The 27,887-nt window shown below is 45.6% G+C and overlaps 1 protein-coding gene across 1 annotated transcript; it reads left to right on the top strand.

Moving 5' to 3' along the window:
• Positions 1–9,769: 9,769 nt before the first annotated feature.
• SPATA16 (spermatogenesis associated 16) lies at positions 9,770–26,848 on the top strand. The gene is given in 13 exon segments (XM_063182313.1): positions 9,770–9,893; positions 10,075–10,151; positions 11,233–11,483; positions 11,562–11,718; positions 12,761–12,906; positions 13,700–13,789; positions 14,993–15,077; positions 16,747–16,894; positions 17,269–17,409; positions 17,635–17,747; positions 20,969–21,133; positions 22,854–22,931; positions 26,642–26,848. Coding segments are annotated over 13 exon segments (1,782 nt in total).
• The last annotated feature ends 1,039 nt before the right edge of the window (positions 26,849–27,887 follow it).

Here is a 27,887-nt window from a genome sequence, read left to right on the forward strand (position 1 = left end):
TAGCATTGTTTGTATTTTAACATTTTTTATAACCTAAAACTATATTTAACACAGTACTTAAGAGAATTAATACAGCGTTACTTTCTAACACAACACATATAATATTCATTTTAATATTTATGAAAAGCCAATCATAAGATATATGCATTTTTCGCAATAAGGTCTCAGTGCAGTCTCACAGCAGAGGCTCACCCTGATTTGCAGAAAAAACCCCGCAATTTGTAGAAGCTGTAAAGCCAGTATGATTGATTTCAGTGCTGCCCTAAGGACACAGGCACCCCCGAAAATTCCCAAATCTATTTTTCCTCTTAACTTGTTGCATATGCATAAAAGACATGTGCATATGAGAGGAATGTGGGATTTGTCTTTACAAACCAGCTGTGGGTCTGCTGCTAGATAAAACCAGCACTGAGAGATAAAAGAAACAATGGGAAGGATTCCAATCATTAATGAATGGAAAAAGATATTTGTTTTTACAAATAAACTTTAGGGTTGCTGATAAATGAAATTGTACGTTGCAAGATAAAAGAAACAATGGGGGAAACCCCTAAATTCCATAAGATTTAAAAATTAAAAAGGGGGGTTATACGTTAGAGGGAAATCTTTGGTATCAGGCATTTTGGGAAGTCTGTACCTCTCAAGTACCTCAGCCACTGGGGAAAGAGAGAAGGGAAATTGGGATAAAAAGGAGGCTGCATCCTCCAAAAATTGGAGAGACCCCAGGGGAATGCCCCATGGTCTCTCCCATTATGCAAATAAAGTCAAAGGACTCCTTTGTCTCCTTTTTGGACATAAACCTCTGATGTTTGTGGATTCATTTTCCTGGCACACATGTATTAAATTGTCTTATAAATTCTATGAGCCTGCCACTTGTTTAGTCACATAGTTGTAACCCAGATCCAGTTTCTCCATCTGCTTCAGCCCCAGGGTCGGTGCGGGGAGGGGGGGCCCCTCTCCTTATCTCTCTTCAGCTTGGATGTTTGCATTCCTTTCTAGGTAGCCTTGAATCTCCTTTGTTTTCTCTGCAGGCTTTTTTGGGAGCACACAAGTTAACAGACTACAGGAGATTAAACAGCAGACTTCAGCTAAATCTAAAATTGGTTTCTACCCCGAGTTAAATTTCTAACCCACAGCTGGAGAAGCAGCTCTGGGCTGGGCTCAGGAGAAACTCCCAGATAAGAGAAGTGCAGCCAGGTGCCCTCCTCCCTGAGCTTGGTCACATCTTTTGTTTTCTGAAGTATCCAGTTCTTAGTGTTTCCTAGCAATTCTCTAAGTAAACAGGAACAAAAGGACCCCCCAACATACCTTTGCACCCTAAAAATTCTGCTCTGTCCAATCATTTCTTCTGGTGGCATCGAGCATAGCTGGATGATCCTTGGAGGTCCTTTCCAACCTAAATAATTTCCATCTTTATGCCATCAAAACACCCAAAATGGAGGTAAAAATAAAGAAATTAAACAAAGAAAACTAAAGCTGCACCACTTCACTGGGATTTGGAGGTGAATTTGGGGTTCAGAGGAATATCCAGGAGGGTGTGGGTGTTGTAGGACTGCAGGGCCACAGTCTTGTAGCTGTGCTGGCAGAGTTTGTCCCCCTGAGCCCGTCTGTTCTCCAGGAATTCTGGTTCTGTCCCAGTCCCTGGCCTGACTCTCTCCGTTTGGGGTGTCTCCCCAAAGTGCCCAAATCGCTGCTGAAGTGCCTGGGCTGCTCCTGGCAGGGGATGTTGCTGCCCACCAACCTCTCCTGGTCAGTGCCAGGGGGTGGGAGGGGGTTTGGGGGTCCTGGGGGAATGGGGAGAGGCTTCTGTGGCTCTTGGGGTGTTTGTGGTGCTGGGAGGGGTTTGGGGGGCTTTTGTGGCAGACTGTGAGGGGGGTTTGGGGTCCTGGCTGGGCTGTGTGGCTTGCAGAGAATTTGGGTGGGTTTTGGGGGAGATGGGAAGGGGGTTTGGTGGCTCTTAGGGCCATTTACATTGCAGGGAGTGTCACGGACATATTTTCTAAAAAATCCTTTCGCTAGGAGTTTTCTCCTGAGGAGCTCAGAAAAGAAATGTAAACAATAACTCTGTGATGGCTGTGGAATGTGGTCTGGAGATGGTTTACCAACAGGTGCATCTTTGATTGGTCTCATGTGGTTGTTTTTAATTAATGACCAATCATAGGTCCAGCTGTGTCAGGACTCTGAGCAGTCACAAGATTTTATTCCTTTCTTTGCTAGCCTTCTGATGTCTCCTTTCTCTTTCGTTAGTGTAGTTTTAATATATCATTTTCTTATAATATATATCATAAAATAATAAATCAGCCTTCTGAAACACGGAGTCAAGATTCTCATCTCTTCCCTCGTCCTGGGCACCCTCAAACACCACCACAGAGGGAGTGCTTTGGGGGAGTCCTGGCCAGGAGCTGTGGGGTGGTTTGGGGCGTCTGGGAGGGGTTTTAGGGCAGATGTGACCCCCCAAAGCAGCCACCAGACCCCACCCACAAGATGCTGCCAGGGCTCTGTGGCTCCATGTTGGGGTTCATCCTCCTCGTGCTGCAGCAGAAGGTGAGGGGGGGTCCCCAGGGGCTGTGTGTGTCCCCCCCATGCCGGTGTCACCCCCTTGTCCCTCCCCACAGGGCTCCTGCCCCAGCTCCTGCTCCCCAGAGGGAATTTGGGGAGGGGGCAGAGGGGGTGCACAGCCCCCATCAGGGGATGACCCCGGCCCAGCCCCTCTGCTCAGCACCGGGCTGGGCTCAGGGCCGATGGAAAGCAGATCCTGCAGCTGGGACAGTGTCACTGTGGTATTTTCTGAAAAATCCCTTTGCCAGGATTTCTTCTCCTGGGAAGTTGAGAAGCCTCAGAGAAAATGTAAATAATAATTATCTGATTGCTTCTCCTCCTCCTCCTGCCCCTCCTCCTCCTGCCGTGCTCTCAGCTGCAGCAGCGGCGCCCTCAGGGCAGCCTAGGCCGGGCCTGGTCCCTCCATGGGGACAGGGCCAGGCCGCCCTGGCCCCGCAGCCCCTGAGCTCCAGCAGCAGCAGCAGCAGCGGAGCCATCGCGGCCCGGCCCAGGGGTCCTGGCGGGGACACAATGGCCGCAGTGGGGCAGCCGCTGTGCTGGCTGGGGCTCGCAGCCTCAGGGCAGCCGAGACATCGCCACAACCTGGCCATTACCACAGCCCCAGAGAGTGCAACAACCCGGCCATCGCCACAGCCCGGCCATTACCACAGTCCCGGACAGTGCCACAACCCCGGCCATCTCCACAGCCCCGGACAGCGCCACAGCCCCGGACAGTGTCACAGCCCGACCAGTGTCACAGCCCCAGCCAGCCCTGCTCTGCCAGCACCACAGTCCCGGCCATTGCCACAGCCCCAGAGAGTGCCACAGGCCGGCCAGCACCACAGCCCCGGACAGCACCACAGCCCGGCCATTATCATAGCCCTGCCATCACCACAGCCCCAGAGAGTGTCACAGCCCCGGACAACACCACAGCCCCAGAGAGTGCCACAGCTCGGACAGTGCCACAGCCCTGGACGTGCCACAGCCCGGCCATCGCCACAGCCCCAGACAGCGCCACAGCCCCAGACAGCGCCACGCCCTGGCCATCGCCACAACCCGGCCATTGCCACAGCCCGGGCCAGTGTCATAGCCCCGGCCAGTGCCAAAACCCGGCCATTACCACGGCGCGGCCAGCCCTGCCTGGCCATCGCCACAGCCTGGCCAGCACCACAGCCCCAAACAGTGCCACAGCTTGGCCATTGCCACAGCCTCAGACGGTGCCACAGCCCTGGACAGAGCCACAGCCCGGCCATTACCACAGCCCCAGAGAGTGCCACAGCCCGGGCCAGTGCCACATTCCCAGCCATTGCCACAGCCTGGCCATCGCCACAGCCCTAGTCAGCCCTGCCAGCCATTGCTACTGCCCAGCCAGGCCTGCCCGGCACTCGCCACCAACAGGGCCCTGCCCGGCCCTTCACCCACCCCACACCAGGAGGCCAATGTGGCCAAGGCAGCCAGCAGCAGCCCAGACCCAGAGCCTGCAGCCACGGGCACGTCCAGCTGCTCCTCACAGTGCCCAGCAGGGCACACAGACATGTGTCCCCACCCTGGGCTGCCCCTGTGCTCCTGCAGCCCTGCTCAGCTCCCTCTTCCCTGACACAAAATCCCCTCAGGCAGCTTCCCTGGAGCCCTCTGGGGCTGCCACCCAGGATCTCAGCTCCTTCCATCTCTGTGTGTCCAAGACTCCAGGTGGTGCCTGCCTGGGAGATCCAGGAAGATGCAGGTTCACTGGAAAAGTAAAAATTCATCAAGGTCAGCTTCCCTGGAGCAATCTGGGGCTGCTAGACATTTTTGCCATCCTGAAATTGGAGGTCAAGACTGTGGGACACTCCTTGGAACAGTCTCAGGTAGATCACACAAGATACAACTACCACAAAAAGACAAAAATCTCCTCAGGTACCTGCTCTGGAGCAGTCTGGGGCTGCTGCCTGGGATATCAAGTGCCTAAACCAGTGAGAAGACTCTAGCAGATGCCAGGAGGAGTCTCTAGTACACCCTGGCATAGAGAAATGCTTCCAAATGAGCAAAAGCATCTTGGGAATCCTCACTGGAGGAATCTGGGGCTGCCTCTTGGGAGCTCTGCTTCCTCGAGGAGGTGTGAAGATGCTGGGACATACCTGGGAGCAGCCACAAGTGGATTCTGGAGTGAAAACTCCAAAGGAGAACAAACATACTGAGAACCTTTCCTGGAAGACTGTGGGCCTGTGGTTATCAAATCAGGTCACAAAATGAGAGATCAAAAGACTCCAGGAGAATCCTGGGAGAAATCTCAGGTGAATAACATTTCCCATGAGAGGGTAGAAATCATCTGAGGCATCTCATGGACAGGGACATCTCCAACCAGAGCGAGCTGCTCAAAGCCCCCTCCAACGTGGCTCTGGATCTTCCCAAGGATGGGCACCCAACACCTCTCAGGGCAGCCTGTTCCTCGCTTTCACCACCAGATATTTTGTAAAAAATCTCTGCCTCATGCTGGGGTCTCCTGGATGACTGTGATGAGCAGCAGGCCAGAGGAGCTCATGGAAGGGATATAATATAATACAATATAATGTAATGTAATATAATATAATATAATATAATATAATATAATATATAATATAATATAATATAATATAATATAATATAATATAATATAATATAATATAATATAATATAATATAATATAATATAAATCAGCCTTCTGAGAACATGGAGTGAAATTCTCATCTCTCACCTTGTCCTGGGAACCTCACAACACCACAGACTCCCTGTTGGGAAGGATGAAAGTTTGACAAGAAACTCTCACAGACCTGCGTGCTTGGCAAAATGATCTCTGAATGTAGAACCTGAGAATGGAATAGAGATGGAAGAAAGTTTTGATACAGAAGAAAAGAATTGCTCAGCCAGTCTTACTGGATAACCAAGGAGGCAAAGGGTATGTTAGTTAGAAAGGGTTTTTATGGCTTAGAGCAAAGGATAAACCCGTCTCAAACAAGAAGATGTTTTTACCAAGCAGAAAGATAGCACAGGCAAATAAGATGTGTGGCAAGTAGAAAAAAGGTCTCAGAATTTTCCACTGCAAGGAAACTGAAGAACAACTTCTAGCTTAAACTGTAATGTACTAACTTTTAGTGACTGGAGAATAGTAACATGAACATGGTAATTATAGGAGTTATTATATAGGTATCATAATGATACGATTATGATATGATAAGATTGATATGATATGATATCATATGACATAGTAGTTAGGCTATAGGTAAAAGTTAAGGTATAGATTGGTTCAGCTGTATTAAATTATTCGTATACTGCAAATAAAGGAGTACAGGCTCCCTGGGAGAGTCCTGTAATTTTTCCTGCACCCTAAAGTCTGAAATTTCAATACTCACACCATTTTATCACATGATAAAATAATGACACTTGACTTCATAGAGCCCTTTCAGTCTGTTATGTATTTCATCATTTAAGGATTATCCAATTAAGCTCTCCAGTTAGTGAGAGAAATCTTTATGCTCAGCAAAGAAAAGTATATAATGCATTGTAACCAAAATTAAAGGGTCTGCAGGCTTGTGTGCAGCTGGAGCTGGCAGCTGTAGGTACAGGCTCTGTCACCCACGACCCTGGACTGCTGTGACCTCTTGGATGGAATAAACTGCATTTTGTATACAATAAACTGCATTTTGGAGAGCTGCCTGGAGTCCCACATCCCTCATTTAGGCTCTTACAACCTTCCCCTTTGCCAAGCCCTCAACACCTGTACAGCTGATTAGAGAGGGCTGAGGGCTGGAGATGGAGGCTGCAGTGCCCACTCTGAAGAGGTGATAACAGCACAGTGCACTGGCACTGATCCAGGGTGTGCTGAGGAGACCATGCCCAGGGGAAAAACAGCTCCTCAACATGGGATGGACAACTCTGCTCATCCCCTCTGCCCCAGCCCTTTCTCTCACGTAGTTATGTGTGAAAAGTACATATTACCTGATTGGCTCTTTGCAGATATAAATGCAATACTATATGTGTTATGTTGTATTAATTAGTAGTACTGTGTTTTTTCAGTAGTGTAATAAATATAGTTTTAGGCTACAACATAATATTAAAATAGAAACCACGCCCTGTAAGATACTTTTAACTGTCTCAAAGAGTGGATAAGATAATAAAGAAATTCTTTGCACAGAAATAACAGCAACAAGACACGAAAATCCCAAAGAGAAGAATTATTGTCTACTTATCAGGAAGAACCAGACCTCTTCTACCTCCTTTCAGACTCCACGGAGCCAAACTATGATTTATAAGATGGGAGAAGTTGACAATAAACAGAAAAATCCCTAGTTTGAAAGGAATGTTTGCATCATGTCTGAGATATATGAATATGCAACAGGCTGTTGCTTTTAAGGGTTAATGCTTTGCTAGCGAGCCATGCTTTCAAGAGGAAAGCATCCAAACATTGGTAATTCTTTGTTTTTTATTGTCCTTTATTGTCCTAACTCTGCTTGTCCAAGTTCTTATTGGTCTAATTTGTATTACTATTTTTATAACAATTTTATTACTATTAAACTTTTAAAATTTTAACACAAGTGATTGGGGATTCTCACACCAGGAACCCCTCAGAGCCCCACGTGTCCCAGCCCCACTGAGGCTGACAGCTTCCCTCCCAAAATGCTGCATTCAGTTCTGACGCAGCACTAAGAAATCCAAGAACAAAACAGAAAGCTGATGACAGAATCTTGCAAAATCCCACCCAAGAACATTCTATTATAAAATCACAAGTATTAACAGAAGCTGAAAAAGTCAGCGTTAGAAAATGATGCTGTAGATGAGTAATGAGATGGTTTGTTCTCATATTTTAAGAGCAAATATTAAATTTATGTTAAGAGGGGCTAGAGGTATAAAAGGCAGAACATCCATTTTTGTAGATGAGCAGATGGAGATTGAATCCTTTGCTCTTGGTGCTGTATTATTTTCTTTATTCAGTCTTCTGTTGATTTTTGATAAGGTCTCAATAAACCTTTTAAAGTTTTGAAGCTGAGCATAATTTCTCACAACAAGCTTCAAGCACTTGGCCTAGAAGAGCTCAGGAAATAAATTTAATTGGAATGAACCCTCTCTCTCTAACATGTGAGCAATTCCATCAGATTTCCAAAACCAGTGAAAGAGGGACCCCAGCAGCAGAGGCTTCACACAAAGCAATGACACAGAACAGGGCAGGGCAAGCAGCTGCCAGAATTATAACTTTTCCATTGCACTGAAGCATTTATTTTAATTTCAATGTAGCTGCTATTTATAAAGTGCAAGATTTAAGAGTCTTGAAAAATAAAAATAAATAAAAAATAAAAGGCCCTCACTATACCAAAAAGACAAACCTCAGTTTTCTTTACTGTCATGAGGCTCCTGAGAAAAACCATCAAATCATCCTACAAGTTCAGAGGTACAAAAGAAATCTGACTTGAGTTTCTCCAGCAAACCACAGCAAGGTTTGTCCAGCTGGCCATTCAAAATAGGAACAAACACACAAATCCAGATTTTCTAAGATATTTTTCATGGTCATCCTCCATTTTTGTAAGGCGGATTGCACCGAAGACCTATTATATTCTTGCTGGGAAGAAAGATGCTTTGAGTTATTTAAGTTTTCAGGTTCATTTAAAAATTACTTTCACTAAAGTCAGATACTCCCAGGCTTGAAGGTAAAGCATAAATAAAATTAATCACCTGCCTCCAATAAGTGCAGAAAGAATACATAGAAATCCCCTTTCACATCAAAATCTAAAAAAAATCTTAAATCTAATTCTGGACAACCAGAAGAGACCCGATGAGAGCTGGACCAGCCAGAGACCAGATGAGAGCTGTTGCCGGTTCTGAGTTTGTTTTTCCAAGCCCCTGCCCCAAATCCTGGGTTTAACTTTGGCAGAGCTGTGTTCAGCAGCTCTGGGCCCACAATGGCAGAGATGTGTTTGGACCTGGCTTACATCCCTTCAGCACCATCCCCTGCCTGCACAGCGACAGCTGCTGCTCCCAAATCATCTTTGTGGCCATTTGTAGCACAAGCCCAGCCCAGCTGCAGGTGAGCCCCAGGAAGGGAAGGAGGGATTGGTTTGGAAGCTCCTGGGTGCCCTCAGTGGGGCTGGCCTGGAGCCATCCCCACCTTGCCAGCAGGGCAGGAGCGGTGCCCGGTGTGCCCCAGGGCTGTTTGGGCTGGGGAAGGGCTGGGGGGCAGCTGGGCTGGGGCAGGGGCAGCTGGGCTGGGGCAGGGGCAGCTGGGCAGGGCAGGGCTCTCCAACTGCCCTGGATGTGGAACTGGAGCCCAGCAACTGCCAGAACGGCCGATGGAGCCCTGGCAGGTGAGTGGGGAAGGGGCAGCTCCCCCTGTGCAGGGCCCAGAGGGGGCCTGGGGGGAGCCTGGAATGTCCCATGGGGAATGGATCCCTTTGGGAACACCAGGGCATTCCCAGGGGGCTGTTCTGGAGCTGGTGGCAGCTTTGGTGCTGGCCCTGGGGACAGGCCATGCCAGGGAAATGGGGCTGCCATGCCAGGGCTGCTGGCCATGCCAGAGAAATGGGGCTCCTGGCCATGCCAGGGAATTGGGTTGCTGGCCATGCCAGAAATGGGGCTGCTGGCCATGCCAGGGAAATGGGGCTCCTGGCCATGCCAGGGAAATGGGGCTGCCATGCCAGGGAAATGGGGCTGCTGGCCATGCCAGGGCTGCTGGCCATGCCAGGGAAATGGGGCTCCTGGCCATGCCAGGGAATTGGGCTGCTGGCCATGCCAGAAATGGGGCTGCTGGCCATGCCAGGGAAATGGGGCTGCTGGCCATGCCAGACCTGGGGCTGCTGGCCATGCCAGGGCACACCCACATCTCCCATCCCTGCAGGCACTAAGGAGGGAGCAGCTTTTCCTTGCATTCCCAGCACCCCAGTTCACAGCCCAGCCTCAGCGCTGCCCAGACACCACCATGGGTTTCTCCCAGTCCCCTCCCAGATGATTCCTTGTGGGCCAGAGGAGCCACAGGAGGGATCAGAGGGTGCTGGGGGGGCTGCAGCATTTCTGCTATGGGAAAGGCTGTGAGAGATGGGACCCTTCTGCCTGAAGAAGGCTCAGGAGAAACCTCAGAGCTTCTGCCAGCCCCTGGAGGGACTCAGGGACAGCTGGGGAGGGACTTTGAACAAGGACCTGCAGGGACAGCACAAGGAGGAATGGCCTCCAGCTGACAAAGGGCAGGGTTCAGCTGGATCTTGGGAAGAAATTCCTCCCTTTCCAGGGAGGAATGGTGAGAAGGGTGGAGAGACCCTGGCACAGGTTGCCTACAGCAAAGAGGTTGCCCTGAAGTGTTCAAGGCCAGGCGGAAACGGGCTCAGAACAACTTCCCTTCCGGTGTTCTCATCAAGTAAGGCCTCTTCCAGCAGGTTGTGTTTGTTCCATTTTCAAAGGCCAGGGCTGAAAGGATTCCCAAGGAGGGGAGGAAGAGCTAAGCTGGAATTCCTGAGCTGGGATAGGCTGGGAAAACATTGAGGGAAAACAATGTCCTCAGGGACAGCCATGCAAACCTGAGTGTGCTCATCCCTGTGTTCTTCCAGGAGCTTGGACTGAGCCAGCAGCTCCCTGCCCAGATGTTTCTGCAACAGGAACCTTCCTCAAGAGCCCCTGAGGTGAGTCCAGCTGTGCTGAGCTGGCTCAGGACCCTTGTGAAATGGGAATTCCCTGAGGGGAAGAGAACTGCAGGAGCCCTGCAAGGGAGAAGCTGCTGGGCCATGGCTCTCCTGAGTCCCCTGAGTGGGGTTCATTTCTCTGTGCCTGATTCCTGGATCCCCATTTTAGCCCAAAAGAGACTTCTTCCCTCTACTCCATCAGTTTAACATCTTTGGTGGTGAACATGAACAAATAGAACAGGAATCTGATCTCTGATGTGTTATTTAATTTCATTGTAATCACAGCAATACGTGTCCTAAGCACAAGCGAAGTGCTCAGAGTAGAAATAGATTTAATATGTTTGAGCAGATTGTGAAATTGGTTCTCCATGAATGAACACCCATTTTTGTTGGGATCAGAAGAGGCACCTCAGATGGTACTTTGGAATAGGGCAGGACACCTGCCCTCCTCTTAGCAAGATAAAGCAGAGATGGAAGATCAGATCTCCACTCCAGATTATGAACAGACATTTTCCCCCCGATACTTGCATTTTATTTAACTCTGTTTTCTTTTCTTCATCCAATTTAATTTAATAATATGTTCCAAACCTATTTGCATCCCAATGCATCCAGTAAAGTTAAAACAATGGAAGGCAACTAATTTCAAAATATTTCCCCTTGATGTAATTTTGTTTGGTGCTAAAATCCATGGTGAAGCATTGTCAGAAATCACTTCTGGGAACAAAACAAAGCTCTCCTGGGGCATTTTGCAGAGGCAAGCTATGACAAGCACAAGGGGGAATGGCTTTAAGCAGAAAGAGACTTAGATTGGACATAAGGAAGAAACTCTTGGCTGTGAGGGTGCCCAGAGCAGCTGTGGCTGCCCCTGGATCCCTGGCAGTGCCCAAGGCCAGGTGGGACAGGCTTGGAGCAGCCTGGGATAGCAGGAGGTGTCCCTGCCCATGGCAGGGGATGGAATGAGATGATCTTTGAGATCCATTCCAACCCAAACCATTCTAGGATTGGATTGGATTCTCTGAAATGACTCTAAATCCCATAATTCTCCCCTCACCTCCCACTCCCTCTCTTACAGGCCTGGCAGGAGCCAAAAGAAGCCCAAGAACGACCCCAGGGCGGCGCAGACAGAGCGAGCCGTAAGCGGAAAGCAGGAACCCATGGCAACGTGTCGGGGACAAAAGCAGAAACAGCAGCAGCAGAGAGCAGCACAGGGACATTGTCCAGCCCTCCACTCCTCATCCCTCTCTCCAGACTCTGGGAAATAGAAGCAGAGCTGATCTGCGCTGATGAGGTGGACACCGAGCTTGAGTCTGGTGAGCCGGTGGCGCCTGCAGTGCCACCAACAGTGCCACCAGCAAGGCCACCAGCAGCAGGGCCACCAGCAGGGCCACCAGTGATGCCACCAGCAGGGCCAGCAGCAGCAGAGGCTCAGGCTCCTGCCCAAGGCCCTGGGGACAGCCGGTGGCACCGTGCTGGAGCAGGGCTGTGGGCAGCCCTGCGGGACGGCAGCGCTCGGTGCCGCCAGTGCGATTTCGCCGCGGCTGCTGCCAAGTTCTCCACGGCTCTGGAGGTATGGAGCTAAAGGGCTGTGAGCCCAGGGCAGCTGGGACCCCTGCAGCAAAGCCAGGGCACTCCCTGGGGCAGGAATAGCAAAGGGAACCAGGGGCACCAACCTGGAGTGCCCAGGGTTGGAGAGAAATGCTGAGATGTGATTTTGCCTGAAATCTGAGAATTGGGAGTTGGAAATAAACCACAGGAGGGGGGAAGTGTTGGGCTGAACCAAAGAATGTCAGGTAATTTTTTACTTTTCTCCAAGTCCTTAACTGTATTGATGTGTGGAGGATATTGAAATCCCACAGAGTGGAAAAAATGCTCCTTCTTTAATCTTAGCTCTATCAGCAACAAATGCCTCTCAATAACTGGGGAGTTTTCACTCTGCCCCAGCTAATACTTTCTCTCCAGCCTGACTCCAATACCTTCAGCTTCTTCAAACTCTGAGAAAGGGACTGCACTTTTTTTAGCACTGTTCTGCCAAACTTCATTCAAAAGCATTTGTCAAATATTAGGGCTTTCCAGTTCACAAGCCAATATCCTATTCCTTTTTTTTTTCCTACAATACTGAAGTAATTTTTTAAAGCCATAAATATTATAGCAGTCAGTGCATAAAATGATAAAGTGTCTGTCATCCTTTTCAAGTGCTTTTTTTGCCCCCTATATTCTGAAATGAGCTGTGGTAGGAACAGCACCATGGGTCACTTAAGAAGAAAGGAGGACTTGTCTCCTCCTGAGAGGAAAGGCTGGTGAACAGACATACCAGGAAAATGGATGAGGGAATTCATCCCTGGGATTGTGGACAGAGTGATTGGGACATCACAGAATTGCAGGGCTGGCCCTCCTCAGCAGCCCCTAAATCCAGCTCTCAAAAACCAAAAACACAGAGAATCCCTGAAAGACCCCTCTGTCCCCTGTACTGGCTTTTGTAATGCTGACTTTAGTTAAAGCCCAAGCCTATTAGACCTCAGTTTTCTCCACTGATCAGTCACAAAAAGTGTTTTCACCCAGCAAATGGTGTATTCTGATATTTGGAAATCATGGTTTTGTTTCATGTGCAGCTTTGCAGCAAAGGCTTTGCTCTAGAGGATCCCTTTAAGTCCTCCCCAGATGATATTTCCAGGCTCGCCAGTTGGATCGAGTCAAAGCTCGTCATCTGCTACTTAAAACTGGGGCAACCTGGCCTTGCTCTGCATCACTCCCACAGGTAAGGGAAAACAAGGGTTGGATTCACTGCTCACACTGAAATCCAAACCGAAACCAAGGCTAGGAATGAATGAGTGAGAAAAGAGGAATCAAGAGAACACACAGGTGGAGTTGATGTTTAAGTTGGACTAACGGCATCTCTTGAAGGGTCTGACACACAGACCAAGGTTCACCCACGCTGCACCTATGCCTTGTACAGAAAGTATTAAAATATTAATTTTTTAAATATTAAAATTATTAATATTTAAAACTATCTTAGGTTCACCTTGTGATACATTCCAGGTGCTCAGTGCTTCCAGGGAAATGGGCCAGACACCTGCTGCTCCTGTTTGGGCAGCCTGGGGTTAACAAGAACTTGTGCTATGGCAGTTTTGCTCATGATTCCTACATGCCAAAGGCAAGAGAAAATATTATCCCTGGAGCATTTTTTCTAGAGCAATACACAAACCCCTAATGAAATTGCATTTAGGATAAATCCACAATGAAATGAACCTTTAAGTAATATTTTTAGTAATGTTTTCTTCACTGATCAAAGCTGGAGAGAGAGGGAGAGAAACCACAATGAAAAGAACCTTTAAGTAATATTTTTAGTAATGTTTTCTTCATCAATCACAGCTGGAGAGAGAGGGGGAGGGAGGCAGAGACCAAGAGTTCACCTGGCATTGGAGATGTAGCGCTGAGTTTTAGAGCAGAAGTGCATTTGGAGCCTGCCTCAGGCACCACTTGATTCTTAGGAGCTTTAGTGGTGTAAGAAATGCCAGGCTAACCTTGTCCATGCCTGTTCTCTCCCCAAGGAGCATCATCCAGAACCCCTCTCACTTCTGCAACCACCTGCGCCAAGCCGCCTGCTTTCGGTGCCTGCACAGATACTCGGAGGCTGCCAGGTATTTATGCTTCCAGAGAGCTCCTGTGCATCCCTTCCCACAGCTCCCAGCAGTGACATCCTCCAGGAGCCAGGCTTTGCCCAAATCCTTGGTTTGTGTGTGTGTGACCTCAGGGGCAGCAGAGCTCCAGTGCTCCCAGTTGCTGTAATGTGAAAAATCCCAATTGTGGCCCTAAATGACATCTGGGGCTGGCAGGGAGTTCAGGGAGCTAAAAATGTGTTTGCTGATGCTTGTCTAAAGGCTGGACAAGGACTGGGAGTTTTGTGTAAGCTTTGGTGTAAAGCTCACCTGGCACTCTTTGAACAGGACCTCCTTCCAGCCTGGCTGCAGAGCCCCTTCTCTGCGTGAAAAACACCACTTATTTTTAAAATTTTAAAAGTTTAATAGTAATAAAATTGAGAGGAATAGTGGATTTGACTTTACAAACAAGCTGTGGATCTGCTGGTAGATACAACTAGCACTGGGAGATAAAAGAAACAACGTGAAGGATTCCAATGATGGATGAATGGAAAAAGGATATTTTTCTTTACAAATAAACTTTAGGTTTGCTGATAAATGAAATTAGACATTGAAAGATGAAAGAAACAATGGGGAAGAAAAATCTCTAAATTCAGTAAGAATTAAAAATTAAAAGGGAGGGTTATACATTAGAGAGAAATCTTTGGTATCAGGTGTTTTGGGAAGTCTGAACCTCTCAAGTACCTCAGCCAATGGGGAAAGAGAGAAGGGAAATGCAGCCAGGAAATTGGGATGAAAAGGAGGCTGAATCCTCCAAAAATTCAAGAGATCCCAGGGGAATGCCCCACAGCCTCTCCCTTTATTGGAATAAATCCAGAAAGGACTCCACTGTCTCCTTTTGAAACATAAACTTCTGGTGTTTGTGGATTAATTTTCCTTAAAAAATGGTTATAAAAATAGCCAAAAACATAAAAAAACTAAATCACAATAGTGTATAGAATTGTGATGTAAAAATTTGGAATAGAAACTGCTGGTGAGTAAAAATTGGAATAGAAACTGCTGAGAAAGCTGATGAGTACCCCTATAAATACCTGTAACCATCAATTATCGGTGTGCAGCTGGAGGGAAAACTTCCCCCACCGTACCCAGCGCTGTACTGCTCATACTTTACCATATTAATTAATAAATTGATTGCTGCTTGAACATTGGCCTAGCCAAGCTCTCACTCAAACACTGTGTCCCCAGGAGCGCCATGGTGGCGCAGTGTCTGTACGTGCTGGCCGAGGGCGCGGCGCCGGACACCAGCGACCTCCTGCAGCTCTACTGGCAGGTACGGCCCAGGGAGCCACACCGGGGCGGGAGGAGGTGGGAGAGACATGAGAGGAGGTGTGGGAGTCCAAGGGGCTCCTCAAAATGCTGCTTATTGTGTACAAAATGCTGTTTATTGTATACAAAATTATTGTATACAAAATGCATATATTGCCATTTAATTGTATACAAAATGCTGCTTATTGTATACAAACTGCAGTTTATTGTATGCAAAATGCAGTTTATTGTGTACAAACTGCAGTTTGTTGTATACAAAATGCCGCTTATTGTATACAAAATGCTGCTTATTGTATACAAAATGCAGTTTATTGTATTCAAACATCAATTTATTGTATACATGTTGCTTATTGTATACAAATAATACAGTGTTGCTTATTGTATACCAAATGCAGTTTATTGTATATGAAATGCTGCTTATTGTATACAAAAAGCTGTTTATTGCATATAAACTGCTATTTATTGTATGCAAAACAGAGTTTATTGTATACAAAATGCAGCTTATTATATGCAAAATGCTACTTATTGTATACAAACTGCAGTTTATTGTATGCAAAATGTAGTTTATTGTATGCAAAATGCTGTTTATTGTATAAAAACATCCATTTATTGTATACAAAATGCTGCTTATTGTATACAAAATACTGCTTATTGTATACACACTGCAGTTCATTGTATATAAAATGCAGTTTATTGTATACACAATGCTGCTTATTGTATGCAAAATGCTGCTTATTATATAAAAACATCAGTTTATTGTATACAAAATGCATTTTATTGTATACTAAGTGCTCTTTATTGTATACAAAATGAAGTTTCTTTTGCAAAACTGCATTTTGTATATGCCGTTTATTGTATACAAAATGCAGTTTATTGTATCCAAGATGTTACAGCAGTCCATGGTTGTGGGTGACAGAGCCTGTGCCTACAGACAGCTGTCAGCTCCAGCTGCACACGAGCCTGCAGACCCTTCAGTTTTGCTTATATTGTATTATATACTCTTCTTTGCTGAGCATCTCAGTACCTAACAACCAATCTATCCCTTTACTTTTATCCACAGCCTATCATAACTACTCTCATTACCACATTATGGTTAATACTATCCAATCGCATGAGTTAATAGGGTACAGTTTAAGCTGAAAGTTGCTTTTCAGTTTTCTTGCAGTGGAAAATTCTGAGACCTTTTTTCTATGTGCCCCACCAGCATGTTTGTTTGCCTGTGGTGCCTTTCTTCTTGGCAAAAACCTCCTTTTGTTTGTGCTCAGCTTATCCTTTGCTCTAAGTCATAAAACCTCTTTCCAACTCAACATAACCTTGGCTTTCTTAGTTGTGCAGCAAGACTGGCTCAGCAAACCTCAATGTACACATCTGTTGTTCTTCTATATCAAAACTTGCTTCCATCTCTATTCCATTCTCAGGTTCCACATTCAGAGATCTTTCTGCCAAGCACACACATATCTGTGAGATTTTCCTGTTGAATTTTCATCCTTCCCAGCAGGGAGGGCTCCCAAGGATGGCTGAGCCCAACTCCTGCACGGGGCCATTCCCTGTGCCTGAGTGTGCTGCCCAGCTGCTCCTGGAGTATCCTTCCAAACCACTTAGTTGTTTTGTTTGGATTTTTTTAACTAGCCTCTACCCAACATTAAATTTATCATTTCTCTTCCCTTTTTCAGGCTATGACTCAAGAAGCCCTCAGTGGAGAAGTCTCTTTTTCTGTTCTGTACACACCTTTTGAGAAAGAGGACAAGGCTGACAAGATAAAGGAGGCCACCAAAGCCTTTGCAGAGAAGCACCCAGATTATGTGCAGCACATATTTACAGGTGACAGCAGGTTTTAGCTGCCCTCAAGCACTGTGGCCTGTGTTTGTGCAGCTGAATTCAGAAGAGTTGGAGAGAATTGAAGAGTTTGGGCTGCTTGGCCTTCAGACACTTCCACAGCACTGTGGGGAATTGGGTAGAAGATGCTTCATCTCAGGCATCAGCAAAATTGAAGCTGTTGATGCAAAAGGCTGCAGAGCCCTAAGATTCAAGGCCCAGTGAGGGCTGGATGTGTTGGTTTTGTTGTCTGAGTTTTGGGAAGGTTTCTGGAGACTATTTCACCCCTTAGACTTCTCATATTTTTCTCCCAAAAAGTAACTTCTCTTACAACTGAAAGGAAATATGACAGTGGGAATTATTTTCCTTTCCCTGTGCAGATCCTCATGGAATTCACCTGTTGCCAGAGAAGGCTGAGTCTCATCCTGGCCAGCAGTACCTACTGACTCTGGGCTTCAGAAACAAAGAGATTGGCAAAACTGTGGAGAAGTTTGTAACTCAAAACCTGCCAGTCTTTCCAGGTGTGCCAAGTTGCTCAAGAACTTGTCTGGCTTGGGGGTGACCCCAAAATCCTTACTAAATGTGGGGGAAGGGGTGTCTTGGGATCCATTTCCAGCCCTGACAGCCCAGGCAGCTCTTCCCATCCCCTTCATTCCTCCCCCAGTTCACCCAACATCCTGACAGATCCCCTAAAAGATGGAGATGAATAAACACAGCCTCTGTGGCTCTGTGATTTCACTTCCCAGGCCAGAAAACAACTTTCAGTCCCAGCATGGAGGAAGAGGCAGAAACATTTTGGCAGAACACTGGGAAAAGGATCATGGCAGCCATGGCTTTTATAGGAAGCTCCAAGATAAAGGTGAGGATCCCATTCCCTGCTGGGATGGGGTGTGTGGTGTCTGGGATGTGCTTTGGGGGTAATTCCTGCTGCTCCTGCTCCTGCAGTGTCCAGAAACGCTTTGTCAATTAGAACAGGGGTCTGCTGGGTTCAGACTCTTTTGAAAAGGAGCCCAAATGAAAAGGACCTAACTGTGGTCCTTAACAGTGGCCACAGCTTCCTGAAAGTCCCTCTGCATGCAATTTTATCCCATTTTTATTGACTGTGGTGGTGTTTGTGGGTCCCCAGGATGAGGGAAGAGATGAGAATCTTGACTCCATGTTTCAGAAGGTAGATGTATTATTTTATTATAATATATTATATTATTATATATTATTATATATTATTGTATATTATTATATTATATTTAATATAGTATATTATAATTAATATAGTATTGTACATTATAATCAATCATTAATATAATTAATATATTAATATATTATATTATTTTATTATAGTATTGTACATATATGATATATTAATATATTAATTAATATATCTTAATTATATATTATAATTAATACATTATAATATAGTATAATTACTAATAAATATATTTCGTATGTGATATATTAATTATAATATATATATTAATTATAATATAGTATAATTACTAATAATTAATATATTATAGTATCATTAATATACAATCTATTTATATATTAATTACTATATAATTTCATATTATAATTAATATATAATAGTATAATATATATTGATTGTATGTAATAATTAATGTGTGATATTATAATATTATACTATATTCATATTATATTATTTTATTATAGTATATTGTATTAAATATTATTAATATTCTTTTATGAAAAGAAAATTATATACTAAAACTATGCTAAAGAAAGAGCAAGGAGACATCAGAAGGCTAGAAAGGAAAGGAATAATAAAGTGAATAAATAAAAAGTAAAAAAGTAAATAAAAAATAATAAATGTGACAGACCCAGAGAGTCTGACACAGCTGGCTGCCATTTGCCATTAATTATAAACAATTCACATGCAACCAATCAAAGATGCACTGTTGGTAAGCAACCTCCAAACCACATCCCACAGCCATCACATAGTTATTATTTACATTTATTTTCTGAGGCTTCTCAGCTCCTCAGGAGAAAAACCCTAGCGAAAGGATTTTCATAAAACATGTCAGTGACAATATCCCACTGGCCTAAGGGAGGGGGGTGGATGGAGGGCAGACAGCCCTGAGGAAACACACAGATGCTTCTTTGCAGGGCTTCCCTGAAGCCCTTTGCTCTTGGCTCTGGATGACCAAAACTCTCCAATCACATGAGTTACTATGGTACAGTTTAAGCTTAAAGTTGCTTTTCAGTTTTCTTGCTCCTTCAGTTTTCAGCTCCTGATGTTCAGAGTCATGAAAGTGGCAGCTTTGGGAAAAGGGAGGATCTGTTCCTGCTGGGAGCATTCCCTTCAAAGCCACAACTACAAACAGAGTGTGGCTTGGACACTGGAAACACAACCAAATCCTGGTCTTTCTGAAAGCCCCAGAAAAACTGCAATGTTAAAGTTTTTTTGATCCCCCCTCCAATTCTCTCTTTGCTTTTGGAGGTGAGATTCCTCTACTGCAACTACTGCAGTCTCAAAAGAGTAACAGAAAGAGGAAAATCTTTGAAATCAGGCAGGTTTTGCACTGCCCATGACTCCCCTCTTCTGTAAATGAATTTGGAGCAACAGGAGCACACAGTTCCAGCAGAGATAAGCAGAGAGATTTGGTTTTCAGGACACAGGGAAAAGAAACTCATCCTGTCAGAGATGAGAGCAGAGAGCTGCTACAGTCCCCACTGCAGGAATTTACACTGTTCCCACATAGCAGCATTTCCTATCAGCTCTACACCTCCCCTCTGACACTCAAATATTCTTGCTGAAACCCAAGTGCACTCCCAGAAAACCCAGGTGAAATCCCAGCACCACATAAGGCAGCAGCCTTTACTGTATCCAAACATCAGTTTATTGTATACAAAATGCTGTTTATTGTATACAAAATGCAAATTTAGGCAAGGGCTACCCTGGTGCCACCTCCAGAGCAGCAAGAACAGGGAACTGGGCTGAACTGGGCTGAACTGGGGGCTTGAGGGTTCATAACCAGCCCCAAGGATCACTGTGAGAGCTGCCAGGGAGAGCAGGAAAGCCCCAGGAGAGAAAAGAGAGTCACTGGTTTGGAAAAAACAGCTGCCAGGTCCATGTCCATTGTCAGGGGAAATTTATTCCCTTTCCCTTCAGTTTTCAGAGCATTCAGTGATCCCAGCAAGATGGAACGTCTGCCCCAAGGAGCAGAGGGCAGTGCCAGTTCTGCCTGGGAGCCAGAGCTGCTCTGCTGCTGGGCACTGACCTCTCTGTATGGCCCTGACTGAGACTGGGCCACTTTTGTTTCTTTTAAGGCATCCCACAATTGTCTCCAAGCTGCAAACATGATTCCATCTTATTTCCATCACACCTAAGCTAAATTAAAAATGGCCAAACTTCAGCTACAGACTCAAGCCTTACAACTTACTTGGAGAGGAAAAAATAATATCTTTGGGGTTTAACAGAACAAACATTTCTTTCTGCTGCTCTCTTCCTCATTTGCAATCCAGCTCCTTGTTCTGCTCAGGCTGGTTCTGACCAAACCAGCTCAGTGCCGAAGCCAAGCTGACCAAACCATGGCAACACTTCAGAGAAGCCAATTCTGCCCCCTTGGTTTTGCAGCCACCCAGCCTGAAGTTCATTACATTATTTATACACACATGGCTCTGGCTAAGCTGGGGAAGCTGGAACATGCTTCAAGTGTGCCACGTTCCTGGCTGCCTGGTGGCCAGAAACCACCCCTGCAGGCTTCAGTTCCTCCAGGGTCTGTCTTTCAAACCATGGGTTGGCACCCAAACCATGGGCTGAGGCTGGAAAAGCCACCCAGGAAAGCCAGGCAATGTTCAATGGAGGGGCTGATGAAAAAGCCAGTTCCAAAGGAGAAAACTGTTTGTGTTTGTTATCTGCTGTCCCCCCTTCTCATCCATGACATGTTTATTTTCCCAGCCCTTGCTGCCTCTCTGGAGCCTGTCCCAGCAGCAGGACTGAGAGGTGCTGAGAGCAGGAGCAGCACAAACACTGAGGAGAAGCCTGGAGGCACAGGACCCCAAGGGGATCAGGGTGCTCCCTGTGCCTCTCCTCTCACCTCCTCTCCTTCCCTGGCCCCACAGGACGAGCGTGGCCCCTGTGCCAGAGCCATTGAGCAGTTCCACCACGCCAGCCTGCTCAGCCACCTGCAGAGAGGGGAGGAGCAGGCCCAGGTGATGGCCCAGGCCATGGCTGAGCTGGCCACTGCTCCCTACCTGCAGAGAATCTCCCAGGAGGATGACGAGCTGGTAGGTTGTGATTTCCAACACTTGTTTTGGAGGCTGGGAGACAGAGCAGGAAGGGCCAGGGCAGAGTTCTGTACTTCCACCCTTGTGGGAAATGGATTTGTAGAGAATTCTTGAAGTTTGATAGAAGGTTTACATTGACAAATTAGAATAAAGGTTTTTAAAATGCCTCTCAGTTGCCCCATCTTTGGGTCAGAAAAGAGTTTAATCCAACACGCCCTGGGCTCTGGAAGTCCTTTGTCCAATGTGGGGATCTAAAAGAGTTCTCAAATCCTCCTTCAGTGCTTTGACAGCGGAGGAGCTGATCTGGTGACAGAACCACCAGGCCTCACCTGTCAATACCTATTGAAAATCCCTTTTCTGCCCCAAAACCTCCCCAGATCAGTCTGGAAAAATGATTGCAATGATTCAGCTCTTGCTGCCTTGACACCTCTGACCTCAAAGGGCACCTGCTGCAAAACCAGCCTGAATCAGGGGAGGGGGAAAGGAGGGAAAACTGATTTTCTGTGCTGGGTCCCAGCCCCACAAGCTCCCTGCCTCAGAACAAACCTGCCTGCCTGCTCCTGGTCAGGATTGCTGCAGAGGTGCCCCAGGTTGGTGGAGAATCCCTGGGGCTGCTGAGAAGCACAGCCTGGGCCCTGACCCAGCCCAGCTCCACATTCAGCACTGGGAGGATTGCTGCAGCCAAAAGTGATGGTGTCCAGGGGGTTGGGGAGAAAAGAGGAGGGGGAAACATCTGCTTGTGTGCATCAGTGGGCAGCTGGTGCCTCTCCTCGTCCCCTGAAGGGACACCTCTGGCTGAGCCCTGTGCCTCGAGCACACCCCAGGAATGCTGACACCTATAGTGCAGTAGATCTTAATTCCTTGTGTAAAACCCTTGTGAAGAGACACCAAAAACTTCTGTTTGCATTCCCTTTAACTCAACCCAGCATTTTGGAAGAGAATTGTTTGGAGTGCAGCAATAACACAGCTCTCAAGTACCGGTTTTCCCCAGTTTGCTCCTAAACACTGATGTGTGACAGTGTTCAGAGGGGTTTTAGGATGAGGGAAGAGACGAGGATCTGCCTTTATGTTTCCGAAGGCTTGATTTATTATTTCATTATATATATTACACTAAAACTATACTGAAAGAATAGAAGAAAAGGTTCCATCAGAAGGCTGGCTAAGAATAGAATAGCAAAGAATGATAACAAAGGCTTGTGGCTCGGCTCTCTGTGCGAGCCAGCTCACTTTGATTGGCCATTAATTACAAACATCCAACATGGACCAATCACAGATCCACCTGTTGCACTCCACAGCAGCAGATAATCAATGTTTACATTTTATTTCTGAGGCCTCTCAGCTTCTCAGGAGGAAAAATCCTAAGGAAAGCATTTTTCATAAAAGTTGTCTGCAACACTGATGCTAAGGGCAGCACACCCTGGACCCAACTCTTGTCTCTCTGTCTCTGAATTAAGAGTATCTGAACATTTTCCAGGGGTTGGGAAGGGTGCAGGGTGCCAGGACTGCCCTGGAAGGGGACTGTGGGGAGGCAATAATAAATTATTTTAGACACATAAGGATGCAAGGACTGGAGCAAAGATGAGTTTGCCATGCTCAGTGTGCAAGATGAGCCACAAAATCATCAGAGTGCCAAGGATTTGAATTAGGGTTTAATTTGTGTATTCAGAGAAATGATTTCTCAGTGAATTCCACGCTGACTGATTGTATCTTGGTGCCACAGCTGCAGTCACTGATGGCAGATGCCATGGACATCCTGGCAGGAAAAACTGGAGAGCGTGTGTGGACCAAAATACAGAAGGTAACAGCCTGCAAAGGGCTCCTTGGGCAGGAAACATCCCTGAGTCTGCTCTGTTCAAATGGAAGAAAAGAGAGGAGGTACCAGGGAGGTGTCTGTGGGGCCTGTGAGGCTCTGGCTGCATCCTTGCTGTGCAAGCACCAGTGCAGCTGATGTGCTGCACCAGAAACTGCAGTGATGGCAGCAGCTGATGTGCCGGAGCAGCTCTAACTGGGGGAACCCACATTTACTCTATAATAAATAGAACTTATTCTGTTCTATAAATATGGAAAGCACAGGCAGACCATGCCAAAGCACGGCTCCAGGCAGGAACATCATTCCCACACAAAGTTCCAGGCAGGAACATCACTCCTACACAAAGTTCCAGGCAGGAACATCATTCCTACACAAAGTTCTGGGCAGGAACATCATTCCTACACAAAATTCCAGGCAGGAACATCATTCCATCATTGCTCTGCTGCTGCCTGCTGGCATCCCCAGCAGCACAGACACTGTACAGAGCTGCTGTAAATCCTGCTGCTGCTCTGGCGTCCTGTTTGGGTTGGAACCCAGGGCACAGGGAATATTTGTCTGCCTGTCCTGAGAAGTCCTGACCCTCAAGGGAACACTTTTAACCTTCATCCAGGGAGAAAGCTTCCAAGATTTGGGATGAATTGGAATCTACAAGTGTGAGATTGGAAACTACAAGTATAGTTTATCACAGGGTGAAAAACTTGGAGCTTTGGGTTTTTAGTATGGAGGTGGATAGAAGACAAGATAGAGGATTTTGGGCATTGTCTGATCTTCTTGTTCTTCATCTACTCCATTTTCTGCAGTTGGGAGCACAAAGTGATTATTTAGACAAAACCTCAATACAGACGTTGTGTGAACAAAAAAAATAATTACTTATTAGTAAAAAAGTAGAAATTAAGTACATTCTAAGAGTTAATTGGACAAAATAGCTTTAAAAGCCCTTAAATCTGTGTGTCCTGTGACTTTTGGTCCCTTCTCTTTGTACGCTAAGTCTGAGATGTAAGTGAGGTACCAAAACTTTGATGAGAGAAAAATAAACCACAACCTCAAGACCAAAAAACCCAAAGTCCTGTCCATCCCTCATTCCTGGCACAGAACTTTTTAGGGGTCTCCCCATCCAGGGCATCCACAAAGGAAGTTTCCACAGACTGGTGCCCTGTGTGAGGATTGAAATCACAACCTTCAGATAATGAGACTGACTCCTAAAAGACTCACCCCACATCCCACCCAGCACCTGGGATCTGTTTTCCTGCCTCTTTCTGCCACTTGTGCTCAGGCAGACACCCAGAATAGATAGAACAGGCACTTTTAATGGTGCAGGAAAGTCGTGCAGACACTTTAATTTGGTCTCTGGCTGAAGAGCCCTGCAGGCTGAGTGACTGTGGTTAACAGAGCCAAGCCCTGCACTGGACCCTGCCCTATGGGAGGGATCAGCCTTCCCCAGATTCCCCATCTCGGGAGGTTGCAGTTTATTGTAGCCCCAAGAGTGAAAAGTCTCTGTTTTGGCCCACACGTTCAAAGAATGAGTCAGAGCTCTTCAGTTCTCAGCCTCAGAGTTGTTTATTGTATCTTATCTATAAAATTTTTTCTCCTGCCCTGCCGAGGTCCATCCAGCAGGATAATTCCAGGCACACAGACTGCCCCTGGGGCTGTGTTATCTCTGTATACTAAAAACTACGTACACAATGTTTAGAATTACTTTCCAATATCTATCACCTATGTTAGACAGTGAGCTTCTACTCTAAACCAATCCAAAAGTGCCAACATCACAGCAGAAGATGGAGATAGAGTAGAAGAAGAAAGACTGGACATGCCCAAGTCCCTCCATCTTGTCCCCAAAACCCCCATACCAAAAACCCCAAAATCTACTTTTTCATCCAGTGATAATTTTATTATTACACTACTTAAACTTCTGTGGCTTTCAGGTCTTCATACAAAGCAGGTAATTTGCTCCACGGGTCATAATCAAACCCACAGGTGTTGTGGGCTGTGTGCCAGGGGCTCTGAGCCCCCTCTCAGGGGTCCTGGCAACTCTGGACACCCAGAGGGATGTCCTGAGTTTCGACAGCCCCACATACTTTTGGCCAGTCCATGATTTCCCAGGCTTTTATCTCAACTTCTCCAAACCCAGGTTGCCACCAGGAGTCCTCTCTCTAATCCTCTGCATGTTTCTAAGCTGAGCACATCACAGCAGAGCCAACCCACGAGGCTGAGAGCCCCAAGCTCCCCCTGCTCCTGTGCCAGTGATCTCTTCGCATTACAAGAACCAAAGTTGCACCAGCACAGCACAAAACTCCTTCCCATGCCATCATCCACAGTTCCATGTGCATCCCATCCCCTGAACAGATCCCCCCTGCCAGCTCCATGGGCAGGAGGAGGAGAAGGCAAAGCTTCTCTCCCAGACTCTCTGTGCCCTCAGCACCCCAGGGCAGCCGATGGAAGTGTGAATAAACTTTCCTGCTTGCCTCTCTCAGAAACATCCCCCACCATACACATGCAGACACGAATCATGCATCTGTAGCACTGTAAAATGTTGCTACGTGCCTGTGTAAGTGTATATTCTGTCTATTTTATATTTTATGTCGTAATGTGCCAGTAACTGTATATATTCATGAGTTTAGAATCATAGAATCACAGAATGGTTTGGGTTGGAAGGGACCTTCAAGATAATTTAGTTCCAACTCCATGGCACGGGCAAGGACTCCTTTCACTATCCCAGGTTGCTCCAAGCTTGGTCCAGCCTGGCCTTCGATGCTTCCAGGGATCCAGGGACAGCCACAGCCAAAACTACCAACCCAAAACCACCAAAACTCAAAAACACCAACCCAAAACCACCAAAACTCAAAAACATCAACCCAAAAATACACCTCTCCCCCTCCACTGACCCAAACCCACCCCCTCACCAATCCAAAGCAGAGTTTGTGGCACAGTTCCAGTCCCAGGCCAGGGCTGAGGAGCACCTCAGGGACAGCCCAGGATCAATACAAGAGGAGCCACGCCTGGATTAATTCCCAGTCCTTTCTGTGGAAGAGGTTTTGCAGCCAATTCTCTGAGCTAGAGAGGAGTTTGATGGGAGGATCCAGGTTTATCCCTGAATTTCCTACCAAGGTCGTTGACATAGAAACCAAGAAAGAAAAAAGAAGGAGAATTAAGAGAAACCTGCAACTCTCTATTCCAATAAGAAGTTTGTCTCTTCTGACCAATGAGTAAAATGTAAACTTTGGAGCTTTTTAACAATGTATAAAAAGCATGCATGCTAGAATAAAAACTGGCTTTGAAGCCTTCTGAAAATGGAGTGTGTTGTTTGTATTGTCTCCATCTCAGCTACCACACCTTTCCTCTGTGCTGTGCCTGACGAAGCCACACTCCACCCAATGCCTGTCGGCACGGCAGAGCAGGATTTTTTATTTTAAAATTATTTCAGCTTAAAATGCAATGCACAGATGGATTCTTTAGACCCTCCCATGGTATGAGTCTTGAGTAGAGCTCTGTTCCACAGCGAAGAAGGAAGGGAATCCAAACAGAAATGGAGAAAACAAAAATAATGACAAAGTCGGGCACCAACCAGCTGTCCAAGCGGAGCCTTTGTGTATTTTTGTTTCTAATGATTATTAGTTTGGAAATAAATTAATTGCAGCAGCTTTATAGTTTTTATAGAGGGGAATGGACCTGCTTGTGACAGCATTTCTCTCTAACTGCAGGTGGCACTGATTGAAGAGTTCCTGAGGGAAGGAGAAGAGCATTTCTTAAAGACCTCACGTGTGCAAATCCCTGGAATGGAAAACATCAACTGGACTCCAAGGAGGCAGAAATACCTGAGACTGGAAAATACAAACATGTTCATTCCCAACCCAAGAAGCCTGGCCACAGGGCCAAAGAAAAGACGTATAGTTTTTGCAAAAAGTTGATTTTGTAGGTATTTTGTAGCTATTAATACAAGTTTGATAGATGTTAATCTTATTTTGCATTGTGTTAACTTGAAGTTGTATTAATTTAAATTTCAGTTGTAGTCAATTGTATTTAACTGTGTAAATTTAACTTGTACTAGTTTAAATGTAAGTGGTATTAAGTAGCATTTATTTGCATTAACTTTAAGTTGCACAAATTTAAATTCAGATTGCATTCATTTGTATTTACTTGTAGTAATTTTAAGTTGAATTTAAACTTCTATTGTATTAAATTGGATTTAAATGCATAATTTTAAATTGTATCCTTTTAAATTTAAGTGATATTAAATAGTATTTACCTGCATTAAGTTGTAGGAATTTAAGTTCAGATTGCATTCATTTAAGTTGTATGAATTTAAATTCAGATTGTATATTTACTTGTATTAAGGCAGTATGAATTTCAACTTGTATTAAACTGTATTTGGCTGTATAAATTTAAGTTGTATTGCCTTAAATGCCATTGAACAACATATAGTCGCCTTAACTTTAGGTTGTATGAATTCAAGATATGTATAGTATATATGTATAAATTCTATTAAATTTTATTTAATTGCATAAAACTAAGTTGTATCAGTTTAAATTTAAATTATGTTAAATAGTATTTACTTGCATTAACTTTAAGTTACATAAAATAAGGCTTAAATTGTATTGAACTAGATTTACTTATATTAATTTTAAGTTGTATGAATTTCAATTTAAATTGTATTTAATTTTAATGTTATGAACTTCTAAGCTGTATCTGTTTAAATGTCAGTTGTAGTAAATGGTACTTAATGGTATAAAATGTGAGTTGCATAAATTTCAATTTAAATTTTATTCAGTTGTGTTAAATTTTACTATGCCGTATTTAATGCGACACTGCCAGAACACCAACCCTCTGCTCTGGGCATGTCCTGTGTCCAAACTCTGTCACATTCTGCTGGCCATCCTGATGGTCATCCAGCTGTCTGTCCTGCTGGCCATTCTGCTGGATGTTCTGCTGGACATTCCCCTGGCCATC

The sequence above is a fragment of the Melospiza melodia genome, unplaced genomic scaffold, assembly GCF_035770615.1.
Source record: "Melospiza melodia melodia isolate bMelMel2 unplaced genomic scaffold, bMelMel2.pri scaffold_18, whole genome shotgun sequence".
NCBI classification, from domain to species: domain Eukaryota; kingdom Metazoa; phylum Chordata; class Aves; order Passeriformes; family Passerellidae; genus Melospiza; species Melospiza melodia.